The sequence below is a fragment of the Scardinius erythrophthalmus genome, assembly GCF_964197995.2.
Source record: "Scardinius erythrophthalmus genome assembly, chromosome: 19".
Taxonomy (NCBI): Eukaryota; Metazoa; Chordata; class Actinopteri; order Cypriniformes; family Leuciscidae; genus Scardinius; species Scardinius erythrophthalmus.
This window is the reverse complement of record NC_138239.1, coordinates 4,905,806-4,920,123: the sequence shown is the minus strand read 5'-3', so window position 1 is coordinate 4,920,123 and position 14,318 is coordinate 4,905,806. Positions and strand designations below refer to the sequence as shown.

General features: G+C 34.4%; 1 protein-coding gene across 1 annotated transcript in view; it reads right to left on the bottom strand.

Moving 5' to 3' along the window:
* The window catches only part of LOC308680125 (CAP-Gly domain-containing linker protein 4), a 48,079-nt gene extending 35,036 nt beyond the window's left edge, over nucleotides 1-13,043 (bottom strand). Inside the window, exons 1-6 of the mRNA XM_081348075.1 lie at nucleotides 12,940-13,043; nucleotides 4,819-4,965; nucleotides 4,155-4,294; nucleotides 2,450-2,543; nucleotides 2,160-2,321; nucleotides 1,924-2,042 (exon numbers count right to left, since the gene is read on the bottom strand). Of these exons, the coding sequence (XP_081204201.1) occupies nucleotides 1,924-2,042; nucleotides 2,160-2,321; nucleotides 2,450-2,543; nucleotides 4,155-4,294; nucleotides 4,819-4,951 (648 nt within the window). The 5' untranslated portion in view covers nucleotides 4,952-4,965; nucleotides 12,940-13,043. The remainder of the gene's footprint in view (nucleotides 1-1,923; nucleotides 2,043-2,159; nucleotides 2,322-2,449; nucleotides 2,544-4,154; nucleotides 4,295-4,818; nucleotides 4,966-12,939) is intronic.
* Between the last annotated feature and the right edge of the window lie 1,275 nt (nucleotides 13,044-14,318).

Here is a 14,318-nt window from a genome sequence, read left to right as displayed (position 1 = left end):
TCATTATTATTCATGGTTTTAAAATGTGCATCATAGTGCAAGGAAGTACATACATTTTTTTAGAATAAAAATAAATATTTTATAAAAGTTTCTATTTTATTTATTTCTTCTTCAAAATATATAATCTGTCATTATAAAATATATTATTATTCTAAAAATGGTATCTACTTCCCCACACTGTGATGATGCACATTATTATTTTTTAATAATAATAACAACAATAATAATAAATGTATTACTAAATATAACCATTATTATTAAATATGGATATTTTAAATTATTAACCATAGATGGTGCTATAAATGTTAAAAAACTTTGAAAAACATATTTCCTTAGTAAATTGCCTATATTAGCTGTAAATGACACATAATACCTTTTTAAGCATGTGTTTAAAGGCCTTAGTAATAATAATATATAATAATATGTATTATAAATATTAAAAAATGTGATGCACATTTTTAAAACCATGTACTAGTACAAATGCTACTGTTATAATTTATATGTATGTATGTATGTATGTATATATATATATATATATATATATATATATATATATATATATATATATATATATATATATATATATATATATATATATATATATATATATATATATATATATATATATTAGAGGTGGGCATAGATTAATTTTTTTAATCTAGATTAATCTAGATTAATTTTGAAATTAATCTAGATTAATCTAGATTAAAATTCCTCATTTGAATTCTGCCGAAGGCATTCAGAATATGTGTGCTACCCAAATAATGACTATAAAAGTAAGTCTTTGAGAACCGGTTTGTCAAGCCAGGTGGCGCATTAGACCAGGGGCTCATCTCCTGTTTCCAAAATGCATCGCAAACTGCTTGAGAAAGCTGTTCGACTCACTGTAAAGGTTACTACTGTACTGTTACCGTCCGTAGGCAACATTAGGTAGGCCTATGTTATTATCAACTACTAGCGATGTTGCCTAAAATCTATATTGTGATATACATTGCAGCCTCTTGCAATAACTATTATAATAAAACCATTTCAGAACAGGTTACACAGACCCAAACAACTGCTAAATGTATTTTTTTTTTAAAGGGTGTATGTAGTTTTGAGAACATATATTGTGCAAAACTGTAAGTATACAACATAATTTTGCAGATAAATAAAATTTAAGTACACTAGCTGCAGAGACTTAAGTAGGTCTAATGTTTATTATGGCTTGGAGCTTATGAAACCCCAAATTTAAAATTAGAATATTGTCTAACTGATGTCTTTTCAGTTAAAAAGAAACACAACAACGATTCTTAAAATCGGGCGCATACAGAGATTATGTCCTACACCACTAAGATATATTGGGAATAATACGCGCGCGCTGGTATTCAGTGATATGTTTCGTTTTGAATTTGAGGTGGTAGAACGGATAAGTCACGTTTTAACTTACCGAACTGTTACACCACACACTCTGTCTATATAGTTTGCTGCTGCTCGTTGCACCGATCTTTTTCACCAGTTTTCACTTTCAGCTGTGTTACAGTGTTTAGGCTACTTAAGATGACGACGAATATGATCCGTTGCAGCCGGGTGTTCCTCGCGGCCACGGGTAGATTGCGTCATCATAGCTTGTGTAGTATTAGCCAGCTCCCAACGCAACTTGGAGAATAGATTAACGGCGATGCGTTAACGCCGATAACGGCCCACCACTAATATATATATATATATATATATATATATATATATATATATATATATATATATATATATATATATATATATATATATATATATATATATATATATATATATATATATATATACCAGTTTGGACACAGACTTCCGTCGCAGACACGACTCTCCTGTAGAGTGAGCATGCAAACTATAAAAACAAACAAAGAACGCAGTTTGCTTTGTTAGTAGCTGTAACCGAAAATCACAAACCCTAAAAGCGGGGTTGGCTCCCAGCTCCAGCAGACACTTCACCGCAGAGGTGCACAGGTTAGAGGCGGCGATGTGTAGCGCTGTGCCGAAGTCAAAATCACTGCAGGTCGCATCCACCTCTGAAACCCAACACACCACACACACAGACATCATCATCACACACACGCACATGCGCTTGCCAAGAGATTCAAATGGAGATTTTGATTCCCACTGTTTTTTCCATTATCTCTCCTCACCTCCCGGCTGTGACGCCTGCAGAACCACTCGGATGAGAGGTGAGACGTCGAAATACGCGGCGTAGTGGAGAGCGTTCATGTTGGTCCAACGGCTGCGCAAGGACGGCTCAGCTCCCAGTGACAACAGCTGACGGGCCAAACCGGACGCACTCTCAGCGTCACCTGCAATCAGATGACATTCTCATATCCCAGATATCACCAGCGCTCGAATAATGATCTGTCCTTGAGTTCACAGAAATGCTAATCAAAGAGATTTATTTTCAATTGCGAGCATATGAATACACGCTTACCTATTCCAGGAGCACCTGCCTTACAGCAGTAGTGAAGCAAAGTCATGTCAGTAAGACCATCTCTGTCATTGACACCACAGCCTCTCTTCAGAATCTACAGAACAAAGCCAATCTCACGTCAATGGATACAGAGCAAGGACATCAAGCTAAAGGTTTCATGCTGACAGAGACACACACACACTGTCTAGAAAGATAATGTTGCAGTTCACAGAGCCTGACACTAAACGCACAACGGGGAGTGTGTGAGTCTGTTTAATGACAGCCGCAAGAAAACCTGAAATTAAAATTGACTCTGTTTAGTTGAATAAATGTCCCTGCCCTTGTTATTCGATAGAAGAAGAAGAAGTTTGCTTTCACAATCTTTCATTGAAATGTAATTACATTCATTGCCTCTGAAACATTTTCAGGAAAAATAAATACACCAATTATAGTCTTTTGTTCTGTCCAAAGCCTAGTTAGGACCTGCTTATATAAGCATTTTTAGGGCATAAACATTTCTGTGTCTATGTATGTAGTGTTTATGTTTTTTTGATGCTTATTAGAGTAGGGTACACTAGGCTAAAGATGCCCTGGTGTAAAAGGAGCATTTGATTTTATTTTCTTCTAAACCACTAGATGCCCCAAAAACTCACTGCAACACATCTTATGATCCTGGAAATCTAGTATATCAAGATGAAATACATGAAAATGACAAATATTGCCTTGTCAACCAGCTGAAATAAAATGAGCTTACGGTTTATTTGGTAACACTTTACAATACGGTCTCATTTGCTAACATATTACCTAACAATGAGCAATACATTTGTTACAATATATATATATGGTAACACCTTAGTTTAGGGTGCAATTCTCATTATTAACTACTTGCTTATTAGCATGCATATTACTAGGATGTTGGCTGTTTATTAGTACTTAGCACACATATTGATGCCTTATTCTGCATGACCATATTCTACATGCATTAATCACCCAATACCCTAAACTTAACAACTACCTTACTAACTATTAATAAGCAGGAATTAGGTGTTTATTGGGGCAAAAATCTTAGTTAATAGTTAGTTAAAAGTGAAAACTGGACCTTATCTAAAGTGTGACATATTGTTTTCATGTCTTTTTATTTAAAATGTGTATTAGTAGTCCTGGTGTAGAGAGGACAAAGCATAAAATATGAATAAAATATCTTTAAAAAAAGTTTCTTCATATGTTTCTTATGGTCAAAAATTCAAAAACCTTTTTTTCTGGTATTCAGGGGGATAATATATGGAAGCTTGTTTCCACCACAGAATAAAACATTTGAAAAGATAATTGCGACTTTTTATCTTACAATAACAAGTTTACATCTTGCAATTCTGAAAATGATAAAGATACTTTTTAAAGATACTTCTCGCAATTGCGACTTTATATCATAAAATTATGGCTTTAAATCTCCCAATTGTATTATAAAGATATAAACATAAACGACTTTATATCTCACAATTCTGACTTTATAACACACAAGTGTGACTTTATATCATGCAATTCTAAGATGTAAACTCGCAATTGTGAGGTAAAAAGTCGCAATTACCTTTTTTATTTTTCATTCTGTGGTGGAAACCAGCTTCCATAGATACAGTATATCATGTGAAAAGTCGATAAAATAATTGTCGAGACGGGCCTACATTATGTTTCACATTGTCTTTAAAGACCACGAGTTTGAGATTCTGACCTCGTTGGCAATGACACTAATATTCCGCTGGACTTGGGGAACCCACTGCCTGAGAACAGCGAAGAGCTCGGGCACAGTGGTCCGAGGATCCAACAGAACCTCCCGACACAGAGGATCATTCAGGTCGAAGAACGAGAACTCTGCAAAACAGAACGCTTGAGTCAGAACGGCGTCAATATTCATCTTCTATTCATCTCGATTTATCCATGCTGAGCCAGAGCCCCGATCACTCAAATTCACTTAAACAGCTCAGTTTGAAGTGAATTAAAGTGAAGTGTGAGAGTGAATGAGAAGCGAGTAGAGAGAGAGAATGATGTATCAGTGCTGACAGGCAGAAAATTGGAAAAGAATTTCTGTGACCTTGTCAATACCTCAGCTTTACAGCAGCTTAAGCAGTGTCCGCAATTTAGGGTCTAAAACGTTTACTCCATAAATAAAGCTACACTTCAGAAAACAGCTAAATAAGTTGTTTGTTTATTGACCGAAAAAAAGACAAAAATCCATCGCAGGCGGAATTTGATGTGAAAAATAACTTGAGTGTCAGCATTTTTGTGTGTGACCTACTTAAAAGCTTGCATTAGAACATTCTCACAGAAGCTAAATGTTGAACTGAAAGTGAAAGGATATCTGAAACTTGAAGACGTGTACAGACCCACAGGCTCACCGCTGTCTGAAGGCATGGGAGCTGATGACACCTGATGGATCACCGGTCGCTCAGAGTTATGGGAAATAATGCTGTACCGCCCCAGGACCGAGTCTCCCTCTGAAGACTCCCTCAGCACATCCTCCTTGGTCATCGCCCCCTCACCACCTAAACACAGATATATTCAGAACAAAACACATTAATAGTCACATATAGGGGAGATATTATAAGCTAAATAAACTATGGATAACAATGATAAATCAATGATATACAATTTCAGTATTGACAGTGATCCAAGTAATAATATACACTACCATTCAAAAGTTTTAGATCGGTACGATTTTTTAAAATGTTTAAAAAAAAAGTCTCTTCTGTGTTTATTTGATCCAAAATACAGCAAAAAACAGCAATATTGTGTTCCAGTAAAAAAAAGAAAGGTTCCAGTTTTGCTTTATCGTTCCACACAACAGAATCCCAAAACTTCTGTGGCTTATTTATATGATTTTGAGCACTTTTCTTGTGCTTTTGGGTCAGTAGTGGTGTATGTCTTTGAGTTATGACATGGAAACCGCATGCGTTTATTACGCTCCACCAAGTTTTGCTGCAGGTCTTTGCAGTCACTCTAGGGTTTTTCTGAACCTGCCTTTTCAGAAATCTGGTTGCAGCCGTTAAAAGCTTATTTTTCTGCCCCGTCCAGATAGTGTAACCACTGTTCCTTTAACTTTAAACCTGTGAACTATGCTTCCAACTGTGTCTCTAGGAATGTTTAGTGCCTTCGCTATCTTTTTGTATCCTGTTCCTTGTTTGTATGCTCTCTCTTAACTTTTTGGACCATTCTTTTGACTTATTTCTTACATGCAGTCAAACGTGACACTTAACAAACCTAGCCAGTTCAGATATTTCATGTGTTCTAGCTCAAGCACACCTGGTGCAACTAATGAATCCCTTGATTAGTTGCATCAGGTGTACTTGAGACAACACCTGTTTTGCAAATTTGTGCTGATTCTATTCAGAGGGTTGAATAATTTTGAGACTGCGGAAGTCAGTAAAAATTGCATTTTTATTTGTATAGTAGTGGGGAAACCACTTGAAACAATTGTTCTGTTGAGCTATGTCAATTACTTTTGTTTGATTTGTTCATTGCGAACAGCTGAAAGTCTGTAAATTTTGCCAAGAAACCTGATTTGCAATGGTGGCTGAATAGTGTCGATTACAACTGTAAGAGCTTAAAGTCAACGTGAAATCAAGATTAATCCTATTTATATCAGTGATATTTGGAAATATTGATATGATTTCAAATACTTTTTTCTATTTGAATATATTTTAAAATGTAAAAGCAATTTTCTGTCAGATTACTCTATTGCCTTCAGTGTCACATGATCCTTCAGAAATCATTCTAATTTGGTGTCAACTAACATTATTATTGTCAACAGTTGTGCTGCTTAATATTGTTTTGGGAAAACATGATACATATTTTGGATTCTTTAATGAATAGAAAGTTCAAAGCATTTATTTTGAACAGAAATTTTCTGCAATAATGTAAAAGGGTTTTCTGTCACATTTGAGCAATTTAATGCATCACTGCTGAAAAAAAAAAGCATTCATTTCTTTAAAAAGGGAGAAAAATCCTGTGATATTACTTGATGTCTATAAATTATGCAAGGCTGTGCAGAATTCAGACCTGTTATGCAAGTCTCACTTTTCACAACTCAATTAACAACCCATGGGTAAAATCAATTTGTTTCCTACGTGTTTTTTTTCCCCGTTTCACTCAGACATGTCACAAAAAAAAGCATTATGCAAACATTTATTAATGCTGACTTAAGTGTACATAAGAGGTTTATTTACAATCCCCCTCTTGTAACGTAATCATAGTCTACTTAATTCAGTGCATTCATTCAGGTTATGCCTTTTATGATTTATTAATATAATGATATTTGATGTGTGTATTTGCTATGCAAGTTTAAATAAGCTCAAGCTTGATGTTGCACGCGGGTGTAATGTGCCATCTCCATGTAGAGAAGAGTCACCCTGGGATTCATGACCATTACTAAGAAAAGTCTGTAAAAAAAATACAGTGCACTGTATGAAATAAATAACTGCATATACTTAGTGGAACACATCTGTGAATGTTGCTCCAATTATCTGTGATCTCCCATTCTTTCATCAGAATTGTGTATTCGATTTGGCATATGGCTGTATGGTTCTGTATTTTTAGATTTGAGGACGTCCAAACTTGCTGTATTACTCTCTTCTGCCTTTGTAAATGTGGAGAAAATAGTTTGTTGAGAGTAAAATATAAAACTAAAAGTCAATTGTACTGTATTAGCCTCTGCTTGTTGAATCTTTATTTCCTAACAGCACAAATAATTTTTGCAGACATTGTACACATTAGCTATGCTAAACTGATCTATAAAAAAACACCCTTCTGTCCAATCATCCAATATTTTTTTTTAATACAGTGAATATTAGTGGGATCCAATGTTTTTAAAAACTCCATTAGCTCATCATATAGACAAAATAGTTGAAACATTTGTGCGACCAAAAAAAATCTTGATGGTTTAAAGTTTCAAATTAAAGAAATTAAGGCATTAAATAAGTATTTAAATGTTAGAGTTTTATTGTAAAATATATTTTTATTAAATATTATTAATTTATACAATGGCGTTTTACAATAGTTTACAATAATTTCTTATTTTGCTTAATAATTTATTTAATAATAATCACAAAATAATAATAATAATTTTACTGAATGGTACTTTTTTCTTTGACCTTTGTTGTTAAAACAAAGTCAGCAGCAGGTTTATTAGGCTGCTGTCCCTTTAAGAGCTGCACGTATCCAATATACTATTACACGTTTTATTTCTCAACTAACTGTAAGATATAACAACATTGTTATAACAAACAATGTGTAGGATACTCGCCTTGACCGGCATATTTGACATAATTTTGTGGGAATATGTCCGTTCAAGCACGAGACGTGAAAGAGCTCAATTCAGCATTTGCACGGTGTCTAAGAAAAGGCTTTCTGGGAGCACGCTTCAGATGTGTGCGCACACAAAACTTCTCACATTTAAAAAAAAAAAATATATATATATATATATATATATATATTTTAAGTTAATCAACTTTTTTTCCCACACTTCTTAGTAGAAAAGTGGTCTTCTTAGTCTTTCTCTGCCTGGATATCTAAGCAGCGGGGAGGGGGGGGGGGGGGGGCTATCCCGTTAATTTTATTTTGATTTATTTCACCTTTGTTTAACCAGGTAATTGCGACCTGACCAAGACAAAGCAAAATTAATGTTACTGTGATGCTCTAAAATTGCTGTCAGTGTGAATAAGGCATTACTTGTCCATCCACAATAATATAATGTCCTACATTATCTTCATTTTGTTTTGTTTAGATTTTTTTGTTGTTTTCAAATATTGATGCAAGTAATTAACCCAGTGAATGCAATTAATAAGTATATGTAATTAATAACATTAATGTCAACAGTTGTGAAATGAAAACTGACAGCCCTAGTCATTAATAAAGTCACCAGAGCTCGCAATCTCAATTTACCGACATCATTAGCCACAGCATCATTGTGAGCCACAGTACACTGAATTACAAAGCTGCTTAAAATATCACACTCGCTCAGCTTTGGGTGTAATAAAGGAACACTTATTCTGCGCCCGAAAAACAGATTAGAGACGAATTCAAACCGGTTAGGATTCATTAAAATAATGAAAAAGAAACAATGAGCACACAACACTCACCATCACGGGCGTCTGACTGTCTGTTTTGCGTTTGCTCGATATCTAACATTTTGGTAGTTTCGTCCTGCTAATGATGGGTTAAAACGAACCTCAACAGAGGTACAGTAAACCCTTCTGCATTTCTGTTCACTGTCCGTGAGGCTATTCATGAAACACACCCTGGTGAAAGGGCAGGGTTACTCTTTGTTTGAATGTTTTTAGAATTTTTTAGAGATGGGAAAAATTGTTCAATAAGTTTATTACTGATTAGTGAGGTCCACCAGTAAGTCAGTAATACAGGTATGTCCATAATGAGGTATAAATGTTTCAAAAGTTACATTCACAAGTGGACTGTCAGCACACCAGAACATGTAGTTATGATTACGTAATCATTTGGCCCATGTGACTGAGTGATTTGAATGAGATTTGGTGGCACGGAAAGTACGATGTAAGTGTGTGAAATGTGCGCATAAGAAAAAGTGTTTGCTTGGTTCATTGATACCCTATTTCAATTTGCAAGTAAAATTTGCATTTATTTAAAGGAGTGTTATGGGTCCAACACGATCTAATCGTTCCATTATCACGGAAAAGAACATTGACTGACTCAGCTTATAAAGACAAGCGAAACTTGAAAGTTCCAAAAATAAAAGAATAAAAAACATTCACCCTCATGTCATTCAACTTTTCATTTGTGGAAAACATTGTTGTGGTAAATGAATGAGTGGAAACTGTTTTTTGATTTCTGAAACAATGAAAGTCAATGGGGTCCAAAATGATTTAGACCTCATTGATTTTCAAAATGTCTTCTTTTGTGTTCCACAGAAGAAAGAAAATCATCCAGATTTGAAATGAGGGTGAGTAAGGGTGTGTTTGCACGACAAGGATGTACTAAAAAAGTTTTTCCTTCGCATACAGACGACAATGTTGTCAAAACGATCCCTGTTAACACGGATCCACGAAAACGACTAAGACTCTGTACTCCTCTGCCAGGCCAGTAGCTGCCAATGTCACTTTGTAAAGAACTTGCCCTTGACATGCGTATGAGATCACCATTTTCACAAATTCACATTTTTGTAGTTTACGAGCAGCCAAAACACATGAGAAGATTTTCAGTTTCAGTTGAAAACTGTGTCGTGTAAAAAGCCCTTTGATGACTGAACCGAGATTCCCATCTAGGGAGATAAAATTCCTTCAGAATGCAAAACAGTCTAGGTTCACTTGATTTGCATAATGCCAAATATGTGAGATGTACAGATCACAAAGGTAATAATGACACAGGAGAAGATTAATTTATTTAATTTGTGTGTTATATAGAATCTAACAGAAATGTCAGGCAAATTTTAGGAAATTCCAATTTTGAGATTAATCAAAATTCATGCCTTGAATGTGCACTGCATACATAGAAAACAAAAGTTATTTTTCTGTCTTAAGTTGTTAACTTGTTAACTTAAGTTGTGTACTTCACAAGGGCTTTTTAAATATACTTATAATCTGTCATCTTTACAGATATAACAGTTCATATCCACCTTTGAATCACTGTGCCATTATTACCTTTGCATGGCAACGAATGATTAATAATGACCAAGAATATGTGGCATTATGTCCATTATAAGCGAACCACTCAGAGCACCTCAAGGTGTGTCAGCACAGCAAAACCCTGCCCTCGAGAGAGTAAATACTCTTCTAATAGATCAGAGGTTTCAGTAACAAAGACAAGACGCGGTTATACTGAAGTATAAAAACAGATGACTGCACAAAGACAGGATTTAAGTTACCTATTACATAGACTGCAGAGTTGTATTGAGAGAGCTTGTTATGACTATCAACTTTCCCTTTGTTGTTGTGTTGGCCAGGTCAGATGGGCTGCTCTACTAAACCTGAACAACAATAAAACCATCCGAAAAAGGACAGAATGATTCCCCAGTAAACACGGCACATTAGTATTTATTTCCCATTTGGTTCTTTTTTGGGAACACAATAATAAAGGTCAATATTTTTATAGTTTTATATATTTTAAAGGTCAAATATATTTATGCCCGGTTGCATAAAGCACCTTAAGTTTTTCCCTTAAGTGTGATACTTAAGGGGCGATTTCCCCTTACCTAAGAGAATAACTTAAGGGTGTTGCATATAATCTCTTAAACGGTTCTCTTAGGTAAGGGAAACATTTAAGTGTTTCACGACAGCGATCCTGGATTCACGTTATAAAAGTCTGTTGTTGCCATAGATACGCAAAACACTAACACGCCGCGTCGCGTCTAGGACAACTGTATCACACACCGGACGCGCACTTTCTCAGTTTATGGCCAGCAATATTGTTATGTTTAAGGACATTATGGAATTAAGATAATGTCTGTACGTTATGTTATGTTATGACTGTACTGTACAATTAAATATAATCGTTGCTATAAGTCTGCAGTCTGAACACTTTACCTCAGAGCGTCCGTTGACTGAATGAATTGAGAATATCACCTGAAAATCCGATACACAGTAATTGTAGCCTACATTTATTGAATGGTAGCCGATTTATGCACATGTAAAACATATCCCACTACTGAAAACTCCCAGTTGCAAAAAAACGCAGTGCTATAAGCAGTTGTAACACCACAGGTAAAGAGTGGTTGCAATGTGTGACATGGTCAAGGTCGCTCTCTAGTTTGTTAGCGATGTATTGCGCAAATATTGCGCGTCGATCAAATCAGTATTCTTGCAATAATTTTTCATCGCTTAAATGGTCCAAAGGGTTCTCCCTATCCCTAAAAATTCTTCTTGGCACATAATGATCTTCAGCTGGTTCCATAAATTCAGCCATGTCGTCTTATTTTTGTCCGTGTTACTCTTAAGGTTACGATTTCCAAACCTTAAGTTATACTTAGGGAAATGACCGTTAAGGGGTTTTATGCAACACTTAACACTTTTTAAGGGATTATTTAAGTGAAAAAACAGCATTTAAGGGAAATTCTAAGTGTTTATGACGTTTCACTTAAAGAAACCCTTAAGTAACACTTAAGGGTTTTTTCCTGCAACACCCTTAGGTTTAAGGGAAACATAAGGGCGAACTTAAGGGAAAATTACACTTAAGGTGCTTTATGCAACCGGGCAACCCTTTAGTCTTACAACCATAACATAATGGAGGTTTTTCTGAGGCAACATGCAAATAACTTAAAAAGAACATTATCTTATCGAGTCAGTGAACGGTCAATGTGATTTTGCCTACTAAGATGCGTTTCTGAGTCAACATATTTTAATGATCCTGGAACAACATTCCCGTCCAAAAATCTTGTCCTAACCCTATCCCTAAACCTAAACCTACCCATAACTCATCCCTAAAACCATAGGGAAATGAGAGGTGGATATGCTGATGTAGAAGCACCTAACCCTGGTTGTAAGCCTAAACTTGACATAAATTATTAACTAATTAAATTTGATTGGTTGATTGAAATGTTGTTTCCAGGATCAACAAATATGAAACTGAAACTGAAAACACTGAAGCTTGAGTCTTGTCGTGTGCAACTGATTTAACACACATTAGTTATATTTAGTTACAGCCGATATGGGTGTTTTATTAGCCGATATCTACAGATGTTTATTTCCAAAGAAAACAATAATGGAGGATGGTCAATAGGATGCAGACACAGTATAATGCATATTAATGATCACTGCTCAAATGAATCACTTGGTTTTACATACTATTTACTCACAATTGACAATTTAAATCAAAACAAAATTAACAAGGATGTCTGCATAATTTGAAACTATGTCCATCTGGTATATCATTACATCACTATATATATAATCAAAATGCATATAAATGCAGGAAAATATCTAGTGGTATATGGCCATTTTTTTTATTTTATTTTTTTACATAATCTGTTCCTTGTGTGTTTTTGGACATATTATATCATGGTACATACAGTACTAACATGTTTTACTATTTGTATCATGGTAATTCATTGATACTATGCATCTTTGCTTTCTCAAACCATCGCTTTACCATTAAGTATTTATCTTGTTCAGCACTCAGATGTGATAGTTTATTGTCAAAATTACAGATTACGTTTCTGACTGACCTTTGTAAATGTAAAACACCATTCATAAGTAATAACTCGTTACATAACACACAGTGCTCGAATGCACTGGATCAGCAGAGCATTAGAACCAGATTAAAGCCTGATTATTGCTCAGTTTAGACTGTTATCACAAAGATGTAATTGCATGCATTTATTTTCCTGAAACTAACTATCATGTTCGTTTTTTCTACACGGAGCATCACTAGAGTTCTGCACACACTGCAACAGCTTGTTGAAGGGCCATACATCATTTCACACAGAGACTGCTTCAAATACACAGCAAACACAGACATGACAGGGTCGAGAGAGATGTTCTGACACGGCGATAGAATACCTGCTCCTTAATGAGACAGAAAACCGCAGTTTCTCTCGTTGGGTCGCTAGCTTCGTGCTCATGTTTTCATTTTATCTTCTGGTTTCAGCGCCTTCGATTTGTCCGGATTCACTTCCGACATCGTGACGTAATTCCGACGTCACTCAGCGCATGGCAAAACAAAAATACGCCTTCAGTATCTGGAATAAATATCCTTTTATCCTTATAATTAATGAAGTTTGTAAGTCTGTTTATTTTTTTATTTTTTATTAATTTTATTCATGTTATTTATATTTTGCTACTTGTCATTATTTGATGTATAATCTTTGTTTATGGACTGTGATGACTCAATTAAAGGGTAAAATAATAATAATAATAATAATAATAATGATTTTGGAAATACCTTTATATTTTTGCACGGTGCTTTTATTGGGGATCCACGATATGACTTTAATTGTAACCCCTTTCCAAGCACATAAAGGTAACACTTTACAATACGGGTGCATTAAATCTGCATTAATTCATGCTTAACTAATGCACAGATAATCACGTGTTAATGTATGACTCATGAAGAACTAAACCATTAATTAATGATTACTGCATCAGTAACTAATAAAGATTCTAAATGATTAATAGATTAATTAATATATGAATTGCTATTAATTAAATGTGTCATAATGTATTAATTCCTTAATAACCTATTTGATTAGCTAAAAGTGTAAATTAATGTGTTAATTACCACAGTTGGTCAAAGCAATGTAGGCCTACTTCAGCTGCCAGTTGTCTGCTTTAATTAATCAAATATTAATAAAAACTATAATAGCATCGTAATGATACTAAAATAACTCCGGGTCAAAAGATTTTGTAGTTTATTGTTATCAATCATTGATAGATATTTAATTGTGCATGCTCACTTCCCTTATTTTCATATTGCCACTCAAATACAGTTAATCTTTAAACAACTCTATGATGCACGGTCAAATGTAATCTCCAAATAAAACGGCAAAATATTAAAAAAAAAAAAAAAATATATATATATATATATATATATATATATATATATATATATATATATATATATATATATATATATATATATATATATATATATATATATATATATATATATATATATATATATATTTAATTTTAATATTGACTTTATTTAATGTACTGGCTGTTATTGGTCAATATGCAAATGATTATAGAATTTTAATATTGCAGTGCAGCTGACAGATATTTCTGCCTATGAAACTCCATTTCCAGTAATGACGTCTGGGAATTACCTGCTGGCATTTACACACCTGAGTGCTGATGGTGAGACAGGTTCACAAACTTCTTTTTGTGCAAAACCTCTGAACCATAAAACCTCACATTGATTGCATGAATGATAGTCAAAG